This window comes from Molossus molossus, unplaced genomic scaffold (genome assembly GCF_014108415.1).
Source record: "Molossus molossus isolate mMolMol1 unplaced genomic scaffold, mMolMol1.p scaffold_m16_p_15, whole genome shotgun sequence".
NCBI lineage: Eukaryota > Metazoa > Chordata > Mammalia > Chiroptera > Molossidae > Molossus > Molossus molossus.
The window spans coordinates 54,332,351-54,357,645 of record NW_023425350.1 but is presented as its reverse complement, the minus strand read 5'-3'; the positions used below and the strand labels follow the sequence as shown (position 1 = coordinate 54,357,645).

The 25,295-nt window shown below is 38.8% G+C and overlaps 1 protein-coding gene and 1 pseudogene across 1 annotated transcript in view; both read right to left on the bottom strand.

The window, feature by feature from the left end:
• The window catches only part of ALMS1 (ALMS1 centrosome and basal body associated protein), a 234,301-nt gene that overhangs the window by 102,425 nt on the left and 106,581 nt on the right, over positions 1 to 25,295 (bottom strand). Inside the window, exons 12-14 of the mRNA XM_036263247.1 lie at positions 15,034 to 16,850; positions 4,353 to 4,597; positions 930 to 1,055 (exon numbers count right to left, since the gene is read on the bottom strand). Coding sequence (XP_036119140.1) covers positions 930 to 1,055; positions 4,353 to 4,597; positions 15,034 to 16,850 — 2,188 coding nt within the window. The remainder of the gene's footprint in view (positions 1 to 929; positions 1,056 to 4,352; positions 4,598 to 15,033; positions 16,851 to 25,295) is intronic.
• LOC118631091 lies at positions 10,869 to 12,997 on the bottom strand (annotated as a pseudogene).

Here is a 25,295-nt window from a genome sequence, read left to right as displayed (position 1 = left end):
GCCTCCCGCACGACACTGACCAGGGCCAGGGACGAACCGTAATCGAGGTACATGCCCTTGATTCGGAATTGAACCTGTGACTCTTTGGTCTGCAGGCTGATGCTCTACCACTGAGCCAAACCGACCAGGGCTACAAACATGACTTTTGACAGTTTCTGTAATAAAAGCAGGAAATAGGGTGTTGTGTCCAATTTCATCTCAAACAAAGTATTTCCTTTCAAAATAAATATCTAACATTTTTGTTTATACCTAATATTTGTGTTTAAGTTGTTAGATCAAAACAATAAGTATTTGTGTCCTAATAACTTACTAGGTATTTGAAAAAATACTTCTTTTTTTTTTTTTATCCTCATCCGAGGACATTTTTCCATTTTTTGTACAAAGTGGGAGGGAGAGAGAGAGAAAAAAACATCGATGTGAAAGGGACACATCGAGTGGCTGCTACCCGCACGACCAACCAGGGCTGGGGACAAACTGCAACCAAGGTACATGCCCTTACCAGGAACCGGGAACCGAACCCGGGTCTCTCCGGACCGCAGGTGGACGCTCTAACCGCTGAGCCAAACCGGCCGGGGCGAAAAAATACTTCTTATATGTGTTCCACATAATGAGGAGGAAAAAAATCACCAAAACATTAAGGGGTCTGTGAACAGAGAACACTTGGAAAACTCTGACCTAGACAGAGTTCTCTAATCCAAAACAACTGTCCATATAATTTTGTTCATCAAATAGTTATTAAATGTTTAAGCATACATAATATATCTGACCAAATAACTCACTTATCTGAACTAGAGACTGAGGCATGAAAAGCTCCATATTTCACTGAAAGATGAAATAGCACTGAGCTTTCATATGTCATTCCAGAATTAAGTAGCCAATCTACAAATAAAATTTCAAAATATAAAATTTTAAATAATTCTGTATAATACCTGAGTGTGAGCTCTCAATGGTGGTATCTGATTTGGAATCCAGAGATGAAGGCATTTTATTTAATTGTGGAACATAGTACATCTTCGTACTACCAGAAGGCTTATATGGCAACAGTGAAGGCTGAACTAAGGAGATAAAGATCAATTGATAAGAAAACATTTATTAATTCAATGAACAAATACTGAGTAACTTCAATGTGCCAAACAGTGTTCAAGATCCTTGGGACGTATCAGTGAACTACAAAGAAAAGTACCTCTGCTTTAAAAGGAGATATAGTAAACAATTAACATACTAAAGAAGTCAATTACCTAGTATTTTAATAAATTATAAGTGACATGAAGAAAATAATTAGAAAATGATAAGGGGATTGGGAGTATTGGGGAAATTGGGGCAGGATGCAGGCCTAGTAAAGTCTCAGACTGTTTAAGAATACTTATTCCATTCCATCAGGCAAAAAATAAAACAAAACCTACAACAAAAACACAACACACACACACACACTTCCCCAAAAACCTAGCCAATGAGAACCTGACTGAAGTTAACGTGAACAAAAATTTTGTAAAGAATAATTTAAACAACAGAAAAATCACTGTACCTTCCACTTCTATTTGGTCATTGCTATAATCATTATTGCTACAATAATGATTTATTAATTTTATTCTACCAGTGTACATAAAAATTGATAGTGATGGTTAAATTTACCATTTACTTAAAAGGTTGCAAAAATAAATGGCAACAATTGAACAGAATTTTAATGGACCCAGATCAAGTATGGTTATGATATGGAGATGGAGAATTCTGAGAAAGACAAGTGGCTTTTCAAATTTTTCATCAAATTTATATTTGGATGCAAGAGTTTTAAGATTACTTTGTACTGCCTGCCTATGGGGAAGCGGTGACTACACAGCAAATATGGCTGCTTTGGGGAAAGTAAAGACTGGAAAGGGTTAAAGAAAGTTCAACTATACATTTCTTTCAAAAAATTAAAAATAGCCCTGGCCAGTTTGGCTCAGCGGTTGGAACGTCAGCCTGTGGACCAGAGTCCCGGGTTCGATTCCCGCTAGGGACACATACCAAAAAAAAAAAAATTAAAAAATAGAACCAAATTTAAACATATAGTAAATTATTCTGAATTTGTTACTTCAGATTAGTGGGCAGATAGTCATGTTTAACATATTATTCTTCTTTGTTTTTTAAAATGTTTTCACACCAAAAAAAAAAACAAACCATAAAAATTTTACTTTTAAATCCACAGTATTAAAAATATCTAAACCAGCCCTGGCCGGTTTGGCTCAATGGTTGAACGTCGGCCCATGGACCAAAGAGTCAAGGGTTCACTACCGGCCAAGGGCACGTACCTTGGTTGCTGTTTGATCCCCAGCACTGGTCGGGGTTGTGTGGGAGGCAACCAGTCGATGTGTCTCTCTCACACTGATGTTTCTCTCTCTCTCTCTCTCCCTCCCTCACTCCCTCCCTTTCATTCCATCTGAAGACAAATGGAAAAATATCCTCGGGTGAGGATTTAAGAAAAAATCTAAACCAAATAATATCAATACTTTAAAGGAGTCCTTTCTCCCAAGTACCTGTTTATAAAGGTAAAACCATAAACTGTGGCCTCTATATAGATACATCCTTTGATTTGAGTAGTGGTTTAAAATGCACTTTCACAGTTGGGTTTCCCCTCTGTGTTTCTAACACCACTATGAGAACAACATACTGTAGGATAGCTCCTGTTCTGTTCCATTAGCCTAGGTTTCAGAACAAGGCAAGTGGAAAGAACCAAATCATTTTTGCTTCCTGAAGCCACACTCCAATTGACACATAAACCAATGAGTGAGAAAAGCAAATGTTTGTTGTTATAAAGCACTGAGATTTTTGAGGTTATTGTTATATAGTATCACTGTGGCAACAGGTATGTTCTTTGTGATATTTATTAAACTGTACAGCTTGGGAGTTTCATTTAAATGAAATTAAATGCAATTTAAATGCTGAATCAAGCAATCTCCTTTTATACATTTAGGCATATCCCAACTGTATCTATGGATAAACTTTTTACATAAGTAAAAATTTTAAATAGATTTGTGCAAACTATTACATACTCAAAAAAATTAGTAATCTAAAATTTCCTTTATCATTTGGGGGAAGAATGGGAACTTAATTGTTAATTTTCTTTTTTTTTTTTTTATCCTCACCCGAGGACATTTTTCCATTTTTTGTTCAGATAGAGCGGGAGGGAGAGAGAGGAAGAGAGAGAGAGAAACATCGACGTGAAGGGACACATCGAGTGGCTGCCACCCGCACGACCAACCAGGGCCGGGAACAAACTGCAACCGAGGTACGTGCCCTTAGCGGGAACCGAACCCGGGTCTCTCTGTACCACAGGCCGACGCTTTAACCGCTGAGCCAAACCGGCCAGGGCAGTTAATTTTCTTGTTATAAAAAGAAAATTAAAAAAAAACACCTCACTCTAATTTTGAATATTATATAGTATGAGCACTACTGAACTATCACCATCACGATAACACCATAGAACTCTCTAAATATAGACCTTATGGTAGAGGTGGCTAGCTGCTTACCAAAAACACAGCTTAAACTATTCTTAGCCTGTAAAAAATAATTCTTGGCCACTTTCATATCTAGCCCATAAAAACTTCCCACATGAGTTCTTCCATGGTTTTTGTCCCTTCCAGTTAACTATGATAGTGAATTCAAGGTAATTGTGGGTTTCATGTTTCAAAGACAGCAGAGCCACAACCAACCTGGGTCCCTGGTCATTGTTTTATGATATTGTATTTGCACTATTACATATATTTGTACCTATTTATTATAGTATATAACATTTACTATAAAACAAAATGCCCGCCTTGGCCAGTTAGGCTCAGTGGTTAGAGCGCCGGCCTGTGGTCGAGAGAGACCCAGGTTCGGTTCCCACTAAGGGCACGTACCTCGGTTGCAGTTTGTCCCCGGCCCAGGTTGGTCATGTGGGTGGCAGCCACTCGATGTGTCCCTTTTACATCGATGTTTCTCTCTCTCTCTCTCTCCTTCCCACTCTATCTGAACAAAAAATAGAAAAATGTCCTTGGGTGAGGATTAAAAAAAAAACCATGCCCACCTAAAACTGGACCTTTTAGTTTTTATGAAATACTTGCATTATTACAAGTATCATGGGATAAAAATATGTCAACCACAAGCAGCATGAGTTCCATATGTTAACTCTATTAGAAATTAAGGTAAAAACATAATAAATCATATTCTCTTTATAGCTATGTAAATAAAAGATGGATATACAGTAATTACGTGGTTCCTAAGGCTTACAAAAGTAAAATTAGGTTTTCTGACTAGAAAGACACAATCACAAATTTCTAAGATAATTACACATAAAAGTTGGTAATCTGACCTAAAATGCAATCACATTCTCTTACCTCCATTTGTGCCATAAGGTACAGTAATTTGTTGGACTGAAGATGATGAAGCAAACTTGACAGGAACCTTGCCCAGTTTCTGGGAACTGGGTTTTGGAATTTCATGTCCATTATCTTCAGCATTAATAAAAATCTCAGATGAAAACATAGTTTTTCCTGGACTTTCTGTTGTAATCTGAGTGACTGCATCAGATGATGGTTTTCCAGAGAAGGCAGAAAGAGAGGGCTTATTCTTCTCCAGTGATCTGAACAAATAAAAGAAAGGACACACAGCAGGTCATATCCTTGGTTTATAAAATACTATAGTATCTTTCCAAAAGGGGCTTCAAGAAATATTTAAGTAGTTTCAAGGAATGTTTTGTTGCACACATATCAACCTCAAATGGTTAAATTATTTCTGTAGTAACCTTCGCTTTCTTAGATACTTACGACAATGAAATCATGCATCAGTTAATTTTTATGTTTTTAAATCTACTTTTAATTTCAATTTAGAATGCTATTATATAATTTAGCTGAGGAAAGAGTACTTTTCAGTTCAAGTGAAAATACATTCTTTTTTTTTTAATTACTAGAGGTCTACTATAAATCAAGGGACTATACTAAATGCACAGAGTGTACAAAGAGAAATGAGAAACAAAGCTTTCAATCAAAAAGTTTATATATCAATGGGGAAACCAAAAGTTTTCAGTGCTGTAATTATGTATATTAAGATCATAGAGAATATGAAAACAGAATGAAGCAAATAAATGATTGAATAAATAAATACAAGGAGACAAGACAAACCTTGCTTACAGAAGAATTCCAAATAATATATGTAGATACTACTTCCACCACAGCCCAAGAAAGTAAAGCTTAATCTCTCCTTCTCCCCTTGAGTATAGACTGAATTTAGTGACTGGATTACGAAGAACAGAATATAAAAAGGGAGAAATAGTAACTTTACAACAGAGAAATCTGGCAAATACCATGTTATTTACCCAAGTGATAAAGGTACACATCACTAGTGATGTCATGTGGATACTCTCTGCTATGATGTTATGAGAAGGGTACTTCGCTTCTATGGTATTCTTTGTCAAAACCCGTAATTCCAGTCTAATCATAAGAAAAGCACCAGCCAAACCTCGATTGAGAGACAGTCTATAAAATATCTGACCAGTATTCCTCAAGACAAGCAATGAGGAACTATCATAGACCAGAGGAGACTAAGAAGAGACATGACGACTAACTAAATTGAAAGTGATATACTGGATTGAGTTCAAGAACAAATAAAAGGTCATTAATAGAAAAATAGGTGAAATCCAAATAAAGTCTTGAGTTTAGTTAATAGTAATGTACAAATGTTGGCTTCTTCATTGTGACAAAGATTCTATATCCCACCCCCCCCTTTTTTTTTATCTATCCTCACCTGAGGACATTTTTGCATTTATCTTCAGATAGAGCAGAAGGGAGAGAGGGAGGAAGAGAGAGAGAGAAATGTCAATGTGAGAGAGACACATCGACCGGCTGCCATCCACATGACCCCAACCGGGGCCAGGGACAAACTGCAGCCAAGGCATGTGCCGTTAGCAGGAAATGAACCTGGGACTCTCTAGTCCGCGGGCCAACAGTCTAACTGCTAAGCCAAACTGGCCATGGCAACAAACATTCTATATTAATGTAATATGTTAACAACAGAAAAAAGTTGGGGAGGGTTACAGGGAACTCTATAATATTCACATCTTGCCCTGGCCGGTTTGGCTCAGCGGTTAGAGCGTCGGCCTGCGGTCCGGAGAGACCCGGGTTCGGTTCCCGCTAAGGGCACGTACCTCGGTTGCAGTTTGTCCCCGGCCCTGGTTGGGTTGTGCGGGTGGCAGCCACTCGATGTGTCCCTTTCACGTCGATGTTTCTCTCTCTCTCCCCCTCTCTTTCCCTCCCACTCTATCTGAACAAAAAGTGGAAAAATGTCCTCGGGTGAGGATTAAAAAAAAAAAAAATATATATATATATATATATATATATATATATATTCACATCTTTTTTTATAAATATAAAATTACTCAAAAAATAAAGCTTGCTTTTAAAAAATGGAGCTATATTGGATTATATTGGATTAATATCTATATCACAAGAACAGAAGAACTTTTCAATTTCTACCCTCTGTCTACTATTCACTAATTTAAAAAATCATGAAAAAAAATAATAGGCTAATGTCTCATGAATATAGAAGCAAATATTCTAAACAAAATGTTAGAAAACCAAATGTTGTGTGTGTCTGTCAACTCCTACCAAGAAGGTTTACTCTGGGAATGCAAGGTGAGTTAACATTCGAAAATCAATTGATGTGATTCACCACCACCAATAAAATAAGAAGAAAATGCATATGACCATGCCAATATGGTCATATAAAGCATTTGAAAAAATTCAATAATCAAGGTATAATAAAAATTTGTAGGAAAGGAAAACTATAAAAACTTTAAGGCAACTATCCCAATTATTGTGAAATGGGAGAATGTTCATTGGGAGATTAGGAACAAAATAAGGATGCCAACTCTTATCATTTCTATTCAATGTTTTAGTAAAGGTCTTAAATGGTATCAATAGTTAAAACAGGAAAAAAGAAGATATTAGGATAAGAAAGGAAGAAATAATACTGTCACTTTTCATATTTGATAGAAAATCCAAAACAATCTACAGATAACTTATTAGAATATAAGTTTTTAGAAAAGTTGCCAGATATAAAATCAAATTTTAAAAAATACACTGTATTTTTCAGTGTCAGAAGTTATAAAATTAAAAGCTAAAAAATATACCATATATAATATTAAAAACATAAAAACACCTAATAATAAGTACAATAAAAGATATAAACATTCTAAGTAAAGTACTATTAATATATCATAGAGAGAAATGAAAGGTGATCTAAGGATCCACTTCCAGGTAAAATGTTGCAGGTAGCCATCATAGGCCATCATTTCTGCTGTAATAAACAAACACAGTTGAATAAATTATAAAAATCATACTAAAAATATCAAGAGAGCTGTGAGAGCAATCAGGGAACAATATCAACTAATTTCATCTTAGAAATTATGGGCAGGAGCTTGGTATAGGTAGATATACTCCACTGGGAAAGAGAAACCACCAGAGTTTTTTATGATCCCATGGCTGGCATGACAGAATGAAATCTAGCAGAATGCCAAGCTGATTTTCCCCACAGGACATTTCCTTAGTGTTAGAGTGATATGGGAGGATGGGGAACTGAGCCAGAAAAGCAGAATGAAATCTTCTGAACAGTCATGGTATTAATAACAAACCAAGTCCCACTAGATAGAGGGGCCTATGATAAACATCGGGTCTCATATTTGCCAGATTTTGAACCTGCATCAGGCAGGGAGCTAAGTAACGAATGCCTGAGGGGAAGAGCTTTCAAGGTGAGGAATTTGGAGTGCTTATGAGACAAATATCCATTGAGAAGACGTAACCACAAAAACACATAGCTGGTTTCCCCTTACATTTGTTACATTCTAAAGCTGCAAGGGCTGAGTCCAAACAGCTAAATTCAAACATCTGAAAGACTGAACTGAATATCTTTAATTATTGAAGAATCAAAGACTTGTCAGCTTAAAGCAAAAATCCAAACAAATCATTAACAATCACAGGTAGAATGAGTCATTTCTGAAATGAATGATCAGTCACTCTATCTGGTTAACAAAGAAAAGGGAAAATCCTCTCTGTTGCAAATAGTACTTTCACTCTCATGGTATTTATTCACAATGTCTAGCATATAAACTAAAATTATAAAATTTGTGAAGCAAGAAAAGGTAAAAATTGAGAGGAAAAAAAATGATTTTTTAGGAGATTCTGATACTGAAGTTAGTACAGGACTTTAAAATGAATAATATATTGAGAGCAAAAGATGGGGATAATTGATAAAAATATAGATAAATCTCTGCCAGGACAGAATGGCTCAGTTAGTTGAGCGTCATCCTGTGCACCAAAAGATTACTGGTTCGATTCCTGGTCAGGAAACATGCTTGGGTTGTGGGTTTGAGCCCCAGTTGGGCAATGTATGGAAGACAACCAACCGATCGATGTTTCTCTATCCCTTCCTTTCTCTGATCACATCCTCGGGTGAGGAGAAAAAAAAAGAAAGAAATAACAGAATTTGAATCTATTTTTTAAATAAAATACAAATAAAGAGAAGATCACTAATCTCCAGCAGACCTAAGTAAATACCAAAAAAAAAGTCTTTTAGGCTGAAGTAAATGATCCAAGTACAGGACTACAGACAATAATAAAGAACACTTAATAATGTGTAGCATATATATGCACATATACACACACCTTTTTATATATACATATATTTATGTTGGTCTATATTTCATACACACATACATATATAATAAAATAAAGAAGCAATGTCTTGTGGAAATTCATAAATATGTAGAACAGTGGAGAATATTGGTAGACACCACTTTAGCCAAGTGATCAAACAGCATCAGTAATGCATATTAATATTATGTGCTCCCTGACGAGATGCATTAAAAATGCCTAACTTCAATCTAATCTTGACCCAACATCAAACAGCCAAATCGAAAGACTTTCTCCAAAATATCTAATCAATTCTCTTCAAAGTGGGTCATGGTCATGAAAAACAAAGAAAGACTGAGAGAAACTGCAACAGATTGGAGGAGAATAAGAAGATATGACAACCAAAATGCAAGGTGGGATCTGAAACAGAGAAGGTTCATTTGTGGAAAAACCAGATGAAATCCAAATCAATCAATATTTTAGTTATTTTATACAAAGGATAATTTCTTAGTTTCAGTAAATGTTTTATGGTTACTATGTTATGGTACAATGTTAACATAGGGGAATTCCATTCTTGTAAAGGGCATATTGGCAACCTCTAAAATATCCCCCAATGATTGCCGCCTCCTGGTATTCACACCCTTGTGTAATCCCCTAACCCTTCAGGGTGGGCTGGAAATAGTGATTCATTTCTACCAAACAGAATGTGGCAGAAGTGGTGAGATTCACTTCCAAGATTAGGTTACAAAAAGACTGGCTTTTGTCCTAGACATCCTCTCTTGCACTTTTACTTGCTTTGCTCATTCCAAGGGAAACTTAGCTATTATACTGGAGCTGCCTATATAGAAGGAGCTGATGTCTTGAGCCAATAGCCACATGAGCAAGCTTGGAAGCATTTCCTCTCAGTCAAGCACAGCTGAGATGAGACCACAGCTGCAGCCAATACCTTGCTTGCAACCTTGTGAGAGACCCTGAGCCAGAAGCACCCAGCTAAACCATGCCTGTATTTCAGACCCACAGAAACTTTGGGATAATAATTGTTTTAAGCTGCTAAATGTCAGGGTAGTATGTTACACAACAATACAGAAACTCTACTTTTTACAACTCAAGTTGAAAATTATCTCAAAATAAAAAAGATTAAAAATATTTAATACTTGCATGTTTTATGCATACAAACACAAAATCATACCTTGCTTAATGACAAAGACACATTCTGAGAAATGCATCTTTAGGTGCTTTTGTTGTTGTACAGATAAGAATGCACCTACACAAACCTAGGTGGTATAGCCTAACACACACCTATGATCTATAGTATGGCCTATTGCTCCTGGGCTACAAATCTGTATAATATGTTACTGTATTAAATACTGTAGGCATCTATAACACAATGCTAAGTATTTGTGTGTCTAACCATATCTAAATATAGAAAAGGTACAGTAAAAATATGGTATAAAAGATTTAAATTGGTACACCTGTACAGAACACTTACCACGAATGGAGCTTATAGGACTAGAACAAGCTCTGAATGTCAATGAGTGGTGAGTGAAGATGAAGGCCTAGAATATTGCTGTACACCATTGCAGACTTTATACATACTATATTCTTAAACTACGCTAAATTTATTTTAAAAATACCTTTTTTTTCCTTCAATAATAAGTTAACCTTGGCTTACTGTAACTTTATTTTACAAACTTTCTATTTTATTTTTTAATCTTATTTTATTAAATACCATGGGACAGGATTGTAAGGATGAAAATCTCAGTCAACAACTGCCTCAAAAGGAGTAAGAAAAATTCTGCCATGATATTAGCAAAGGTAAAGGAGAAAATTTACACTGTAAGAGGCACCATTTCCCCACAGAATATCTCTTGGCATTTCCTGAATGGTTGGGATTAGCAATCTAAATAAATCATATTTCAAGAGGTAACAGCAACAGATAAAATTTAAAGGGATTAAAATAACATTTACAAGACTCTGAACAATTCTTGAACTCTCATTAAAACCACAAAGGACAATTCTTTATTTATGAATTTCATAAAGGACTGAATGTGCAACTGACATCTGCTAATGATGATCTGGTAATATACAATTTGTCCAGTAGCTGCACAGTTGGTTTTTATTGTTTTCTAACCGTAAGAGATCTTTAAAGGCAAAGCCTGTATGACGCTGTACACACACAAAAAATGGTCACTGTGGGCCATACTACCAATGAAATGGTAGGTAAACAAATCATTTTCTGGTCAAGAGAAAATAAAAGAAATAGCACTCTGCATGCTTCACTCTACAAGATGAATAAATGGCTGCAATTACAACAAGAAGTGAAGGAAGAGGACTGGTGACATTATCTCTGAAGGATGCAGCTGAGGTCGATCCAGATTTATCCAAGTGTGCTGCTACCTTTTTGAGCCTTAAGCCTTCATCTCCCAGGTGTTGATTTTCTTCTGATAGCTTCATCATTTCTCCCTGAAGTCTTTTACTCTTCCATGAGTTTCCTTGTTTCAGTATCATTGAGTGAAATACTATGTGGTTTTGGCATGGGTCCATCTTGTTTAGATGCATTCAATGGAACAGCTTTGCTAGGTTCCACATCACTCAATTTATCATTTTCACTGGGCATTTCAAAAACACATCTCAATTTAGAATCCATTAATTCATCAGGTTTTCCTCTTTCCACACAGCTTCCATATCTGAAACATTGGTGGAGCAAAAATTGTCTGTACCATAAACTTGTGTTTACTCTTCATTAGGATCATAGTCAAAAGGCTGCAGCATTACCAAAACAATCACAGTCAACCCCGGGTCAGTAATTCCACTGTTGGGCCTCACACAGTACCAACGAGGTGCTTCAGTCTTCACTTTGAAACATACTTTTTTCGCCCTGGCCGGTTTGGCTCAGTGGTTGGAGCTCGGCCTGCGGTACAGAGAGACCCGGGTTCAGTTTCCGCTAAGGGCACGTACCTCGGTTGCAGTTTGTCCCCGGCCCTGGTTGGTCGTGCGGGTGGCAGCCACTCGATGTGTCCCTTTCACATCGATGTTTCTCTCTCTCTCTTCCTCTCTCTCCCTCCTGCTCTATCTGAACAAAAAATGGAAAAATGTCAAGTGAGGATAAAAATAAAAATAAAAAAATAAAAGAAACATACTTTTCTATCCAATGGATTTCGCAACTTAAGGTCTGTAGTGACTACATCTGTGAAAGGACCTTTGAATTTGAGGTATGTGGGAGGGTGGAGGACCAGGATCTGCTCGCGCTTCGCCATGGCCCCAGAGGCGGACGCCATCAGAGAGACAGCGCAGAGCGGAGGCGCACCCCATACCCGGAGATTTGCCGGATGGGAACGATAGCGGCGCAGAGCTCTACGGCTCAGCCAAGCTCCACGACGGGCCAGTTCATGGCTCCCACACCTCAACGCCTGCGGCAAGCCGATTGCTAAGTAGTCCGCTGGGTCAGCAGCTCGGGGTCTCACAACTGACTCAACCCCACACCAGCCGCCCAGCCATCCAAACGTTCTATTTTAAAATTCTGACTTGTGTTTTTATTGTTGTTTTTTTTTTTGTGATACGTGCCCCTAGCAGGAACCGAACCCGGGACACTCTGGTCCGCAGGCCAACGCTCAACTGCCGAGCCAAAATGGCCAGGGCAAAATTCTGACTTTTGTAATAACACAGCTTAAAAACCACATACATTGTATAGCTGTACAAAAATATTTTTTCTTCACATCCTTATTCTATAACCTTCTTCTAATTAAAAATATTAAAATATTTTTTACTTTGTAAAACATTTTTGTAAAAACTAAAACACAAGCACACACATTAGGCCTATACAGAGTCAGAATCATCAATATCACTGTCTTCCAGTTCTACATCTTCTCCTGCTGGAAGGTCGTTAGGGGCAATAACACACATGGAACTGTCATATCCTATAATTATGTCTTCCTATGGAATACCTTCTGAAGGACCTGCCTGAGGCTGTTCTTGAGGAGGTGTCACTCTTTTCAGAAATATGTCCATAGTGGTTTTCTTGGTTGTTTCTTTTTTTCATCAGAGATTTGCTTGTAAGCAGATAAGGCACCATGAACATTCCTCTCTACTAATGAAAACCCTTCAGTGTTGAGGTACATGTTTTTAAAAATTTTAAGGAGCTTGTTGAGGTCTGCAAAAGCTTCTACCAAACTCTTCACTGTGAATTTTCTTGGGGGTTCTTCTTTTTCTTCTTCAGTTTCCTTTTCTCTTGCCTCTTCTTCAGCTATGCATTCCTGTTCCAGTTCCAACAACTCCACATTAGTCAATTCCTCAGGAACCACCTCAAGGACCTCCTCAATGTCATCCTCATCCACACCCAGGTTACAGCTGTCTGTCATCTCAATCATAACCTTGATTTTTTTGAAACCTCTTCATCTTTGGCAAATCTTTTGGAGTCATAGATGTCATTAGGCAATAAGAATTTTTCAGCTCCATTATAACCTATGGGACCACTGTCATATATGCAATCCATCACTGACCTAAATGTTATGTGGTGGACAACTAAATGTGTTATGTGAATATACAGTTTGAATTATTTATGGACTCTGGAGTCAGACACACCTAGGTTCAAATGTGACCTCCAGCACTTAATGGTAATGTGATCTTAGGTAAAACATTTAATTTCTTTAAGTATTACGCTCTTTAAATCTATTAATTGTAATACTGTCTATCTCTGATTATACTGAACAAAAAAAGAATATAGGCAACCACTACAAAGCCTGGCATTTAGCACATTCTGAATAAATGGCATTATTATTCATCTTTATAATCACCTATAATCTTCTCATTCAAGGAACTCAGCCCTAATAACTAGGCATTTTATTATTTTAATGAGTTTAAGTATTGTATATAAACTTGTCAATCTTTCAATTTCTAAACATTTTTCAAAAACATTTATTGCCCTGGCCGGTTTGGCTCAGCGGTTAGAGCGTCGGCCTGCGGTCCGGAGAGACCCGGGTTCGGTTCCCGCTAAGGGCATGTACCTCGGTTGCAGTTTGTCCCCGGCCCTGGTCGGTCGTGCGGGTGGCAGCCACTCGATGTGTTCCTTTCACATCGATGTTTCTCTCTCTCTCTCTGTTCTTCTCTCTCTCTCCCACTCTACCTGAACAAAAAAATGGGAAAATGTCCTCGGGTGAGGATAAAAAAAAACAAAAACAAACATTTATCAATATTGACTTCTACAGCATCCTATTTATAATACAGAAACTAGAGATTGACCTTGTTTGTTTGTTGTTTGTTTTGCCCCAGTTCAATTCTCAATCACTAACTTTGTCCAAGAAGATAGTTGGTAGAAGAGCTGGAAGTAGGGTTCAGAATTTGGAGAGACCATTAGGTGGTGAACAAACTCTTTGATTAAACAGATTACATTTGAATGCCCCATCTGCTGCTTACTAACAGCATGGAGACAATGCTGTCTGCAGACAAGGTAGCAATGTTCGTGTCTCACTTTTCTGGAGGGTAAATACAGATACCACCATCTACCTTATAGGGTTATTGCTAAGAATTAAATGACATAACAGATACTATTTAAGTCCCTCACTGCCAAGAATACCATATGTGGATGTTGAAAAAACATTTTTTCCCTTCCTCGTTTGCAAGGCCAGTGCTCTCCACTCTGACATGCTGTCTTCTCAACTATAAGATCAAAAATTAAATGCACAGGGTAGTTCTGTTTAGTCATAAGAGAATGTCATGAGTCTCTTGTAAGACACTAATGTAAAACTGAATTCATGACAGTCTTAAAATTTGACTGAATAATATAAATCGAATGCATTTATCCCTGAACTGTGTTTCCTTTTCTACAATACATTGTGAAGTAGGGGATCACATCATGGAGCACATTACATTGGTATGCATTACTGGTGATGTTAGCCTTGATTACTGGGCTAAAGTGATGACTGCCAGAATTCTCTACTGGAAAGTTACCTTTTTACATTGAAAACAAAATATTTGAGGGGAATAATAAAATGGAAACAAAAAGAGAGGGAGAATGAAGGAGAGAGAGCACGTGTAGGAGAGCGAGCATGTGCATGCATCCCCTCCCAAAGCCTGGTCTCCTCAGCAAATCTTTAACACGATAAATAAGGTAACTTGTACCACTGCATGAAAGATTCTTCTCAAAGTAATTCAGTGTTTTAAATAGTTGAAGCCAAGTCTTGTCAAAAGCCCCTTGAAAGTATAAACATGTTACTTTCTGATGTTCTCTCTTAATTTGGTTATTTATCTCTTGAAAGACTTCTAGCAGCTTAGTCAGATACAATCTCCCCTAAGAGAATCATACTGCTTTCCCCCCCAGAAACTTATATTTGCTAAAATATTTAAAACTCTTTATGACAAAGTCCATCAGCTTGTTTGTCATCACAATGAGACTCACCGATCTGCAGATACTGGAGTCCCTTCTGGATTGGAATATTCTTCCAAATCTGAAAAGTTCACTTGTGTTTGCCTTGAGGTTACTATCTGGCTATTCTGAAAAGGTATGATTTTCAAGTCCTGAGTAATAGTGTTACTATCTGGAAGAGACTGTATGACTTGAAAGTCCGGTGAAGATTTAGGTCCTAGAAAACCTAAAGATTCTTGATCATGTGCTACAGGTATACTGGTCAATAATTTGGAGGTTGGTTCCAATGATCTTGAAGATATAGTTTGTAGGTCAGAGTTAAACTCACTATTCGTCCTTGTTTTAGAAGCTGGATCCAATGAAAGAAATCTTTTATCTATGGTTCCACTATCCAACTTGGAGGGAGTCTTGGGAGAAAGAGTTATACGAACACAAGAAAGTGCTTTTCTATTTGAAGGTGGAGTAGATGGAGATGTTACTAATGTATATTGATTTGGGGCTGATTGGGAGACATTATTGAATTTAGTTTCAACATTTATATTAGAAATGTGGGATTTAGGCTTATGTTGATCATTGTTTTCTACTACATAATCCTGACCCTGAGGAAGGGGGGAATATTGTTTTCTCATGTGGTAATCTACATCGGGGGCTTTGCTTTGTTCAAAAAGCTGACGTTGCTCAAGAAAAATGGAAGAAGGAAGGTCTGAAGCTATATAATCCTGACCTTGAGGAAGAGGAGAGTGGTTTTCTCTCATCTGATGATCTACATGTGGGGTTTTGCTTTGTTCAAAGAGTTCTCGTTTTTCAAGAAAAATGTGACAAGGAAGATTTGGAGCTACATGATGCTGATGTTGAGGAGGGGGAGAATGATGTATTCTTACATAGTGATCTGCATGTGGGACTTTGCTTTGTTCAAAAAATATGGGCGGAGGATTTGGAGTTACAATTACATTTGTCTCTTTTACTCCTAGTGTGGAACTTGTTCTGCCCATGTTAATGAGGGTATGGTCATCAGAAAAATGAACTTCCTTGAATTTGCTACAATTTGTACTGGTACTGGGCTCAGAATTACGGCTTTTAAAATCTGATCTTTCTAAGATTTTATCTTCTTGGTGAGAATGTTCAACAGATAATTTATGGCCTTGCCTAGTACTTTCTGCTAAAATAGTCACAGCTTTATCTGGTGAATGACTAATGATTTTAAATGATGAAGGGGAACAGGTTTCCTGTTTTAGATCTCTAGGAGGACTTTGCTCTTCAGTGAAATGAGAATTAAATACCCCTACAGATGCTCCAGTACACTGGCTATCTTCAGTAACACCAACCTTAAAAACAGAGGAATCTGAAAAGCATTTAGAATGTCGGTGAGATGAAAAAGTGATGGAGGTAGTAAACTTTTTCATGGATTCTGGGGACATCATTTGTGATGAAGAATTACAATCCATTTCTTCAGGCGGCACACAAGTAGGTTCTACTAATTCTGACAGCCAAGGGTCCATATTTTCACGAAATGGCATTCGCAAACCCTTGCTAATTTTGAAGTCATCAGCTGTAAAGTTTTGAAATGGGGAATGACCTTGTAATTGCAAGGAATTCCAAACTTTGAAATGGGTGTTGCTCTGATCTAGTGATTTGGAAAGGTTGATGTGCCTGGTTCTCCATGATGATGGGCTCCGTTGTCCTCTGATAATTTCTAAGGGTTCAGCTGATCTGAAGACACAGGAATGGCTGTCCAACTGTGGTTGTTTAGCAGTTAGAGTCTTGAAACATCCTTTTTCATGGCTCTCAATAATAATATGACTACAGACAGCATCTGGCTTGCATCCTATTCCCCGTGAACTCTGTAACCCCTAGAAAATATAAACAAGATCTTACTTAAAGTAGTCCAAATAGTTATACAAAAACCACTTTGTTGATGTTTTATAATATAACAGATAAGAACATAAGAATAAGACGGTTAACTATAGAATAAAATAATAACTATTAATAATAACTAATAAATATTAGTCCATAATAACTAAGATCATGCAGTTAATTGCTTCTAAAAATTTTCACTGAAGTAACAAAAGCAAAGACTACTTTTGTCCTCTAGTATTCTCACCTTTTTCGTTTAGTAACAGCAGTCTCATACCCTAATATTATCTGATCACATGGCCACCGAGCTGTAGACATTTCTAGTTTCTTTTTAAGCTAGGTGTGACCATATGACTACGTTTAGGCCAATGGAATATGAGCAAAAGCAGTTAAGTACAAATTCTGTATCCTACCCTTAAAAAATCAAATTCCTGACCTCCACGTTCCACCTACTACCGCCATCATTATTATCATTGTTACTACTGTCAACTGAAATAGATGATATCTAGAACAACCATGAAAGCCATGTAAAAGGAATGGCTCAGCTACCTACCCAGCTTGGGTCCTTGGATAACCTCAAGAAGCTTGCTCTTGTTACTACTCTGGACTATCACATAAAAGAAAAAGAAAATTCTACCTTATTTCAGCCATTGTTATTTTGGGGTTTCTTTGTTACAGAAGCTTAGCCTATACCCTAGTATTTTACCACTTAGAAAAGGCAAAAGAACTAATAGCTCTTCCTGGTTAAGATCAATGGCTACCAGAAATATAAATTTTCTTTGAAATTTATGTGTTTTACCTATAAAGTCATAATCTGGTCTTTTACTTGATGATATACTCACATTTGATTTCATATATAAATATTTTAAAATATGCTGCTACTTCCAACATAGTGGAATAGATGTATGTTTCCATATTCTACCTGCTAAGTCCAACTAAAAATCCTGGACATTATACACAAAACAAACTCAAGAAGAATCTGAAAAATGTAGATAAGAAAGCAGACTGGCTAGGGACAATAGGACCTGAGGAATGACATGGTAATGAGATCCCTGGGTTTTCTTTTTATCTCATATATCCCAGATTCAGATCTGAAAAAGCCAGCAACCCAAGAACAAAGGGAACAGACAAAAGCTCTAACAAAAACCTACTCTCATTAGCTAAAAATACCAGTAAAGATGAAGTGTAGCAAGTCAGAAAACTTTGCCCTGGCCAGGTGGCTCAGTTGGTTGAATGTCCCATACACCAAAAGGTTGTGGGTTCGATTCCCAGTCAGGGCACAAACCTAGGTTGTGGGTGCGATCCCTGGTCAGGGTACATACAGGAAAGAACCAATCAATGTTTCTCTCTCTCTTCCCCCTTCCTCTCTCTCTCTCAAATTAATTTAAAAAATATCCTTGGGTAAGAATGAAAAAAAAAACAACAAAAGACAGAAAACTTTTAGACAAAAACACCTATTTCAGCCAAACACCACAGGAAAAAAATGTGGCAAAAGCCTAAGTGAGCACAGACTTCTACCCTTGCAAAACTATAATGAAGCACCATCAAGCCAACATGGTTATAGAAATGGCCAAGTAGGAGCCCAGGACTCATTTTTATCCTTGCTGGCTGATAATAAGCTACCTCTCCCTGTGGTGTCACAGGAGATCACACAGGAAGACTGAACTTTCATTCTCACTCAGCAGTAATGAGGTGTCTCTCTCTCTCCCAGCTACCAACTGGAAGAAAATATTTGCAAATCTCATATCCAATAAAAGACTTGTAGCTGCCCAGCTGATGTGCTCAGTGGTTCAGCATCGACCCATGCATCAAGAGGTCTCCAGTTCGATTCCCAATCAGGGCATATGCCCAGGTTGTGGGCCAGATCCCTGGTTGGGGACACGTAGGAGGCGGCCAATCGATATTCTCTCTCATCAATGTTCCTATCTCTCTCCCTCTCCCTTCCTCTCTCTAAAATCAATAAAGAAAAAAAAAAGACTTATAGCTAACATATACGAAGAACTCTCAAAACTAAACAGTTAAAAAAACACACAATTCAATCAGAAAAATGGGCAAAAACCCCACGTACATTTCTCTAATAATGATAGGGATGGGAAATGACAGCATGAAAAAAGATGTTCAACATCATTAATCATTAAGAAAATACAAATTAAAACCACAATATCACTACAAAGCTATCAAAATGGCTAAAATAAAAAGTAGTGAAAATACGAAATGCAGGAGAGGCTATGGAGTAATGGCCTTACACATTACTGGTGGGGATGTAAAATGGTACAACCACCCTAGAAAATGCTGTGGCAGTTTCTAAAAAACTAAACATACAACTACCATATGACCCAACAATAGCACTTCCGGGCATTTATCCCACAAAAACAAAGACTTACAAATTCACTAAAAAATCTGCACGTGTTTACAGCAGCTTTCTTTGTATTAACTCCAAACTGGAAAACAACCAAGATGTCATTCATTAGGTACAAAGTTAAGCAAACTGTTACATCTATACCATGGAACACTACACAGTATTAATAAGGAACAGACTACTGATATATTCAACAACCTAAATGTTCTCCACCGAATTCTGCTCAGTGAAAAATGCCAATACTCAAAGATCACATATTATATGATTTCATGTATATGACATTTTTGAAACAACACAATTATAAAAATAGGGACAAGATTAATAATCACCAGAGGTTAAGAAAAGTAGGAGCAAGAGGGAAGTGGATGTAGTTACTAGAGGGCAACATAAAGGACACTTGAATGTAAATAACATTGAATATAAGCTGTAATTGAAAGATACAATTTTAAAACATTTTAAAAATGCCATTTTAATTTCATGGGTTCCTAGTACCCTGACATAGCCTGATTTATTACTGAGAGATAAATACTCCAATTTGAGAAACAATCTGACCATTTTCAACCTAGAGGAGGTGCCCTTGGGGCCAGAGTCTATCGAATTCTTCGTAAACAGTGCCCTCTCTGCCTCCACCCACCAAAAATAGTTATAGGGCCAAGTTGTTATAATTCACAGAAATGTCAGATACTACAACAGGCATTAGGCCACATTAATGCTATAGCTACCACATGAAAACAAATCTTCCTGAAGCCCAAATCTTCTGTCAATAAAAGTGAATGGGTCCCACTGCCCCCTCAGCCAGGAATCCAACAGACAGGTCCTAGAGGATATGGGGACTTCCAGACTATTTGTTGGTCTCTACCAAGGGATAGTACCTCAACCTAACTCCTTCCCTCAAGAAAGTACCAACAGGCTTCCCTCTGTCAGCACCTCCTTAGTTTAGGGGTCCCGAATGATTTAATCTCAGGTCAGAGTGACACAAGTTAGAAGTCTTAGCTCAAGCACTGTAGGCTTTTTTTCTTTAATATACATGTATTTTTTATTGTTGAAAGTATTATACATGTCCCCTTATTTTCCCCATTGACTCCCTCCTTCTTGCTCCCACCCCCCTCCTGCTTTCCCAACCTAATGTCCGTGTCCATTGGTTGTGCATATATGCATATAAATTCTTTGGTTTATCTCTTCCCATCCCTCCCCCTACCCTGTCTCTGAGGTTTGTTAGTCCGTTCCCTACTTCCATGACTCTGGATCTCTTTTGGTCAACAGCTTATCTTGTTCATTATGTTCCATAAATGAGATCATATGGTACTTGTCTTTCTCTGACTGTCTTATTTTGCTAAGCATAATACTGGTGGGAATGCAAGCTGGTGCAGCCACTATGAAAAACACTATGGTGTTTCCTCAAAAAATTAAAAATGGAACTGCCATTTGACCCAGTGATCCCACTTCTTGGAATATATCCTAAGAAGCCTGAAACACCAGTTAGGAAGAATATATGCATCCCTATGTTCATTGCAGGCTCTTAAAGAGACCGCTGAGTCTACTCTGAGCAAATGCCATTCACCTCCTGAAACACCCCAGCCCTGGCAACATGAGCCAAGATCCAATACCCTGACTTCTGAGTGTGACATCCAACCAAGCCCCTGCCCTAGGGGCCAATCAGTTCCCTATACCTTGTCCCTCATCCGGGAGACAATTGTTCATACAATTCTTTAATAATCCACTGGGACACATGTAACAACATTTTCCAGCTCTCATTGTCATTGGAGCCCAAATTAGTGTTTACCAGGAAAACCTCCAAACACAAATGAGGAGCACCTTTTGAATTACAAGCATAACAGGTAGGATAGCAGAAAGTGTTCAACTTCTATTGATGTCACTAATGGCACAACATTTACTAAAAACCTTTTAGTGGTGGCCACTTTGGTTCCCTCCTTTCCTGCCTTGACATGCCACCATGCCACTTGGAACATACCCAAATTCCTGGACTTCCTGGTGGTAGCTGCACATTGGAAGCTTGTAAGACTACCACTACTGATTAAGATGACAAATACCACCAAATAACATTTACAACAGGGGGCTGAGGGACTGTGGCCTATAATTCAAGACTTATTAAAGGAAGGAGTCATTAAACACACCATTTCTACTAATGAGTGGAGACTTACAGTCGACTACCAGAATTTAAATTTAGTTCCCATTAAAGTTCTCATTCTCTAGATTATCTAGTTCACTGAAGACATCCAAAGGGCTCCAAAAGACTACTTTGGCATAACTGATCTAGCCATTATGTTCTGTTCAGTATTGATAGCCAAGGAGTCACAGCTGCAGTTTGCTTTCACATTCGAAAACATCCAGTATATCTTTACCCAACTCCCTATGGGCTATCTTAACAACCCTGCCAGTGCCCACAATCTCTGTCAGCAAAACCTGGATGCCCTTACAGTTGTACCATATATTAATGACATTCTAATCTGGGGCCCCTCAGAGGATGAAAGGCCCCAACACAGCTGGTGACCCACCTACAACCAGAGGTAGGGCTACTGCCCCCTATAAAATCGAAGGACCAGGCACAACTGGTAAATGCCTGGGCATTAATTGGTCCTGTAAAGGCCAGTAAATTCCACTTAACATAAATTGCTAATTATTCATCCTCCTACCATATTACAGCAAGCCCAAAACATCTTGGGTCTTCATATTTTAGAGAAAACACATAACACATTTATCCATCATTCTTAGACCCACTTATGCAGTCACATGCAAATCCTCCATATATTATAAGGGAGAAGCTCAACAACAAGCTTTACAGTTGGCACAAAGATCAATTTAAGCTATACCCCTGGTTCCCCGTTCTGGGATAAGACACTGGCCACTACAGACTATATACCCCAGACCCTATGAACTAGGTTGCCTATGGGCTTCTGGACTAGTCAGTTAGCTGCTTTCCAGTCCCCTGCCACACCCCCTTAGAACCTCAACTTCTGGGTACTTACTGAGCTTTTTTAGAAACAGAGACACTCACAGGACAAAGCCTATTCTCTTGCAAACCCATATTACTATTATGTCACACCTACCAACAGTGGTTTGGCATGGCCACAAATGCTTCTTTATTAAACTGAAAATGGTACCTTCAGAAATAGGCTAAACCTGACATGGTAGCTCTTTCCATGTTACAAGAGGATGAGGCTTCCCTGATCCTCAGCCCTGTGCACACAGACTTTGAGGAACTGTTGACTGTACCCCTGTTGCCTAAACCTCTGGAGACCTAGAAGTAGCCCCTGGAATGAGAAAGGGTATCTGTGTACTTCACAGATGGCAGCACCACTATACATGGTAGAGCCTGTTGGAGAACAGCAGTGTACCATCCTGCCAGCAGCACCACACTTCTCAAAGACAGCAAGTTGGGGAAGGCTCAGCTATTTGAGCTTGTGGTGATACAAATGGCTGTGCAGACAAGCCTCTTGTCGATATATATATTTTTTTAATCCTCATCCGACGACATTTTTCCATTTTTTGCACAGACAGAGTGGGAGGGAGAGGAAGAGAGAGAGGGGGAAACATCGATGTGAAAGGGACACATCGAGTGGCTGCCACCCGCACAACCAACCAGGGCCGGGGACAAACTGCAACCGAGGTACATGCCCTTAGCGGGAACCGAACCCGGGTCTCTCCAGACCGCAGGCGGATGCTCTAACCGCTGAGCCAAACCGGCCAGGGCTCTTGTTGATATTTTTACTAACTCATGGGTGGTTCTAACTGGCTAGCAGTTTAGCTCAGACAATGGCAGTGGGACAATTTTCACATTCAAAGCTGTCCATTTGGGGTGCCCCGATTTAGAGATTTTGCCCAGGCACCAACCACAATTAAGGTTACCCATGTTTCAGCACATACAAAAAGCTAGCACACCACAGTCTGTCTCTAACAGCAAGGCAGATGTCCCTACGCAAATCCATGTCATCACCATTCAGGGCTCTCAACCAATGACTCTTTTTATTTTATTTTTTATCCTCACCCAAGGATATTTTTCCATTTTTTGTACAGATAGAGTGGGAGGGCAAGAGAGGAAGGAAGAGAGAGAGAGAGAAACATCGATGTGAAGGGACACATCGAGTGGCTGCCACCCGCACAACCAACCAGGGCCGGGGACAAACTGCAACCGAAGTACGTGCCCTTAGCGGGAACCGAACCCAGGTCCCTCCGGACCGCAGGCCAACGCTCTAACCACTGAGCCAAACCGGCCAGGGCTCAACCAATGACTCTTTTTTTTTTTATGAATTTTTATTTATTTTTTTGTTACAGACATTTTACCTTTTTACCCCATTGGCACCCCCCACCCCCACCCCGTCCCCGGCTTAGTTGTCCATGTCCATTGGTCATGCATACATGCATATAAGTTCTGTGGTTTATCTCTTCCCACCCCCCCACCCCCCATCCCCTCTTCTGAGGGATGTCAGTCTGTGCCCTACTTCCATGTGTCTGGGTCTACTGTATTCCTCAGACTGTTATGTTCATTATATTCCGTATATAAGTGAAATCATGTGGTATTTGTCTTTTTCTGCTTGGCTTCTTTCACTTATCAACCAATGACTCTTTACCAACAACTCTGCTCTACCCACTACCACAAAACCACAGCTCCATCAATCAATCAATCAATCAATCAATCAATCAATCCTTGACTGCACCATTCGGGCTTTTCCTAGTCACCACTTCTATACTTCTTATTCCCTGACTGAATGATCACATATCTCTTTGGGTCATGAGGAAACTGCTACCACAATGGCCTAGGCCAATGTATGGGTGTTTTGCTTAAGGCAGCTTTTGCAAAATGCATTGTTTTGAATTCCAAATTATGCTCCCAAACAAAATAGTAAAAACTGCCCTGCCATATTCAGTTTCAAAGTTGGCTCTTTTGGTTGCTAGCAGGTTAATTTCATAGGGCCACTTCTTCTACCTGCAGGCATTATCTGCTTTGCTAGTACCCATGTGGATACTTTTACCTGACTGCTGCTTGCTACACCCACCAGCAGAGCAGGCTATTGCTTTCCTTTCTAAGTATATCCTGCCCCTATTTGGCCCTCCTGATATCAGTAAAATGAGATGTAACACAGCACTATGTTCTCCAATATAGCATCCAATGGAAGGTTCATCTTTCATACACCACAATGGTCTTTTAATTTTAATATCCTTCTCCTCAAGTTACAGTGCAATAAATGGACTCTAAATGGGCTCTCTTGCTGCTAGGGACACTAACCACATGGTCACCACTCTTCTCACCCCAACTAGGCTTGCCGGGTCATGCTGCCTATGACTGTTATCACAGGGGACTATGATGCCTTCATCTTACAGGACAATATCATTTAGATATTTTCCCAACAATATTGAGTCCCTTTACAGATTTAAAATGTTGATCATCTCACTTTTCAGTATGCCACTGGCAACCCAATCAGGAAGAGGTGGTTAGCTATGACACCCTAGTCATAGATAGTCTTGGCCCATTAGAAGAAAACAAACCCACTATGCTGCTCCTGGACCATACTTACCTGCTGGATATGCAAATTCCAGCTGAAATTCCAATGTACAGAGGCTTTAAAAAATGGCTCATGTCTCCCCACAGGAAGTAGAAATAATTGCAACTCGGGCCCACCAAAAGAACAGAGTGGAACTCTAAAAGGGGGGGAAAGGCATTCAGGTTGGTTGACCCTAGCAACATTAGGAGATGACATAAAGGCAATATGATCACAACACTTAACCCTACTCAACTTCGGAGGAGACATCCAATGAGGTGCTGACCCACAGTGACCCCATAATAAATCTTCACATGAGATAGTCATTGGGCAGGCACAACACTATAAAATGCACATGCTTGCTAATGTTGGCTTTACTCTGTGCCTTTTGTGCCATCTGAGTCATGGGACTTCTCGTTCCCAGAAAGGAAACACTAAAAAGTTGCTGGAAGCACATTGCAACCAGGATGGGGAAACAGCATGTATTGAAGTCAGCCTTAGAGGGGCTGTGCCTAAAATGCCACCAGGTGTGAATACTAGCCAGGCAATTCAAGCCCTCTATTTTAAATGGGACCGATGGCACA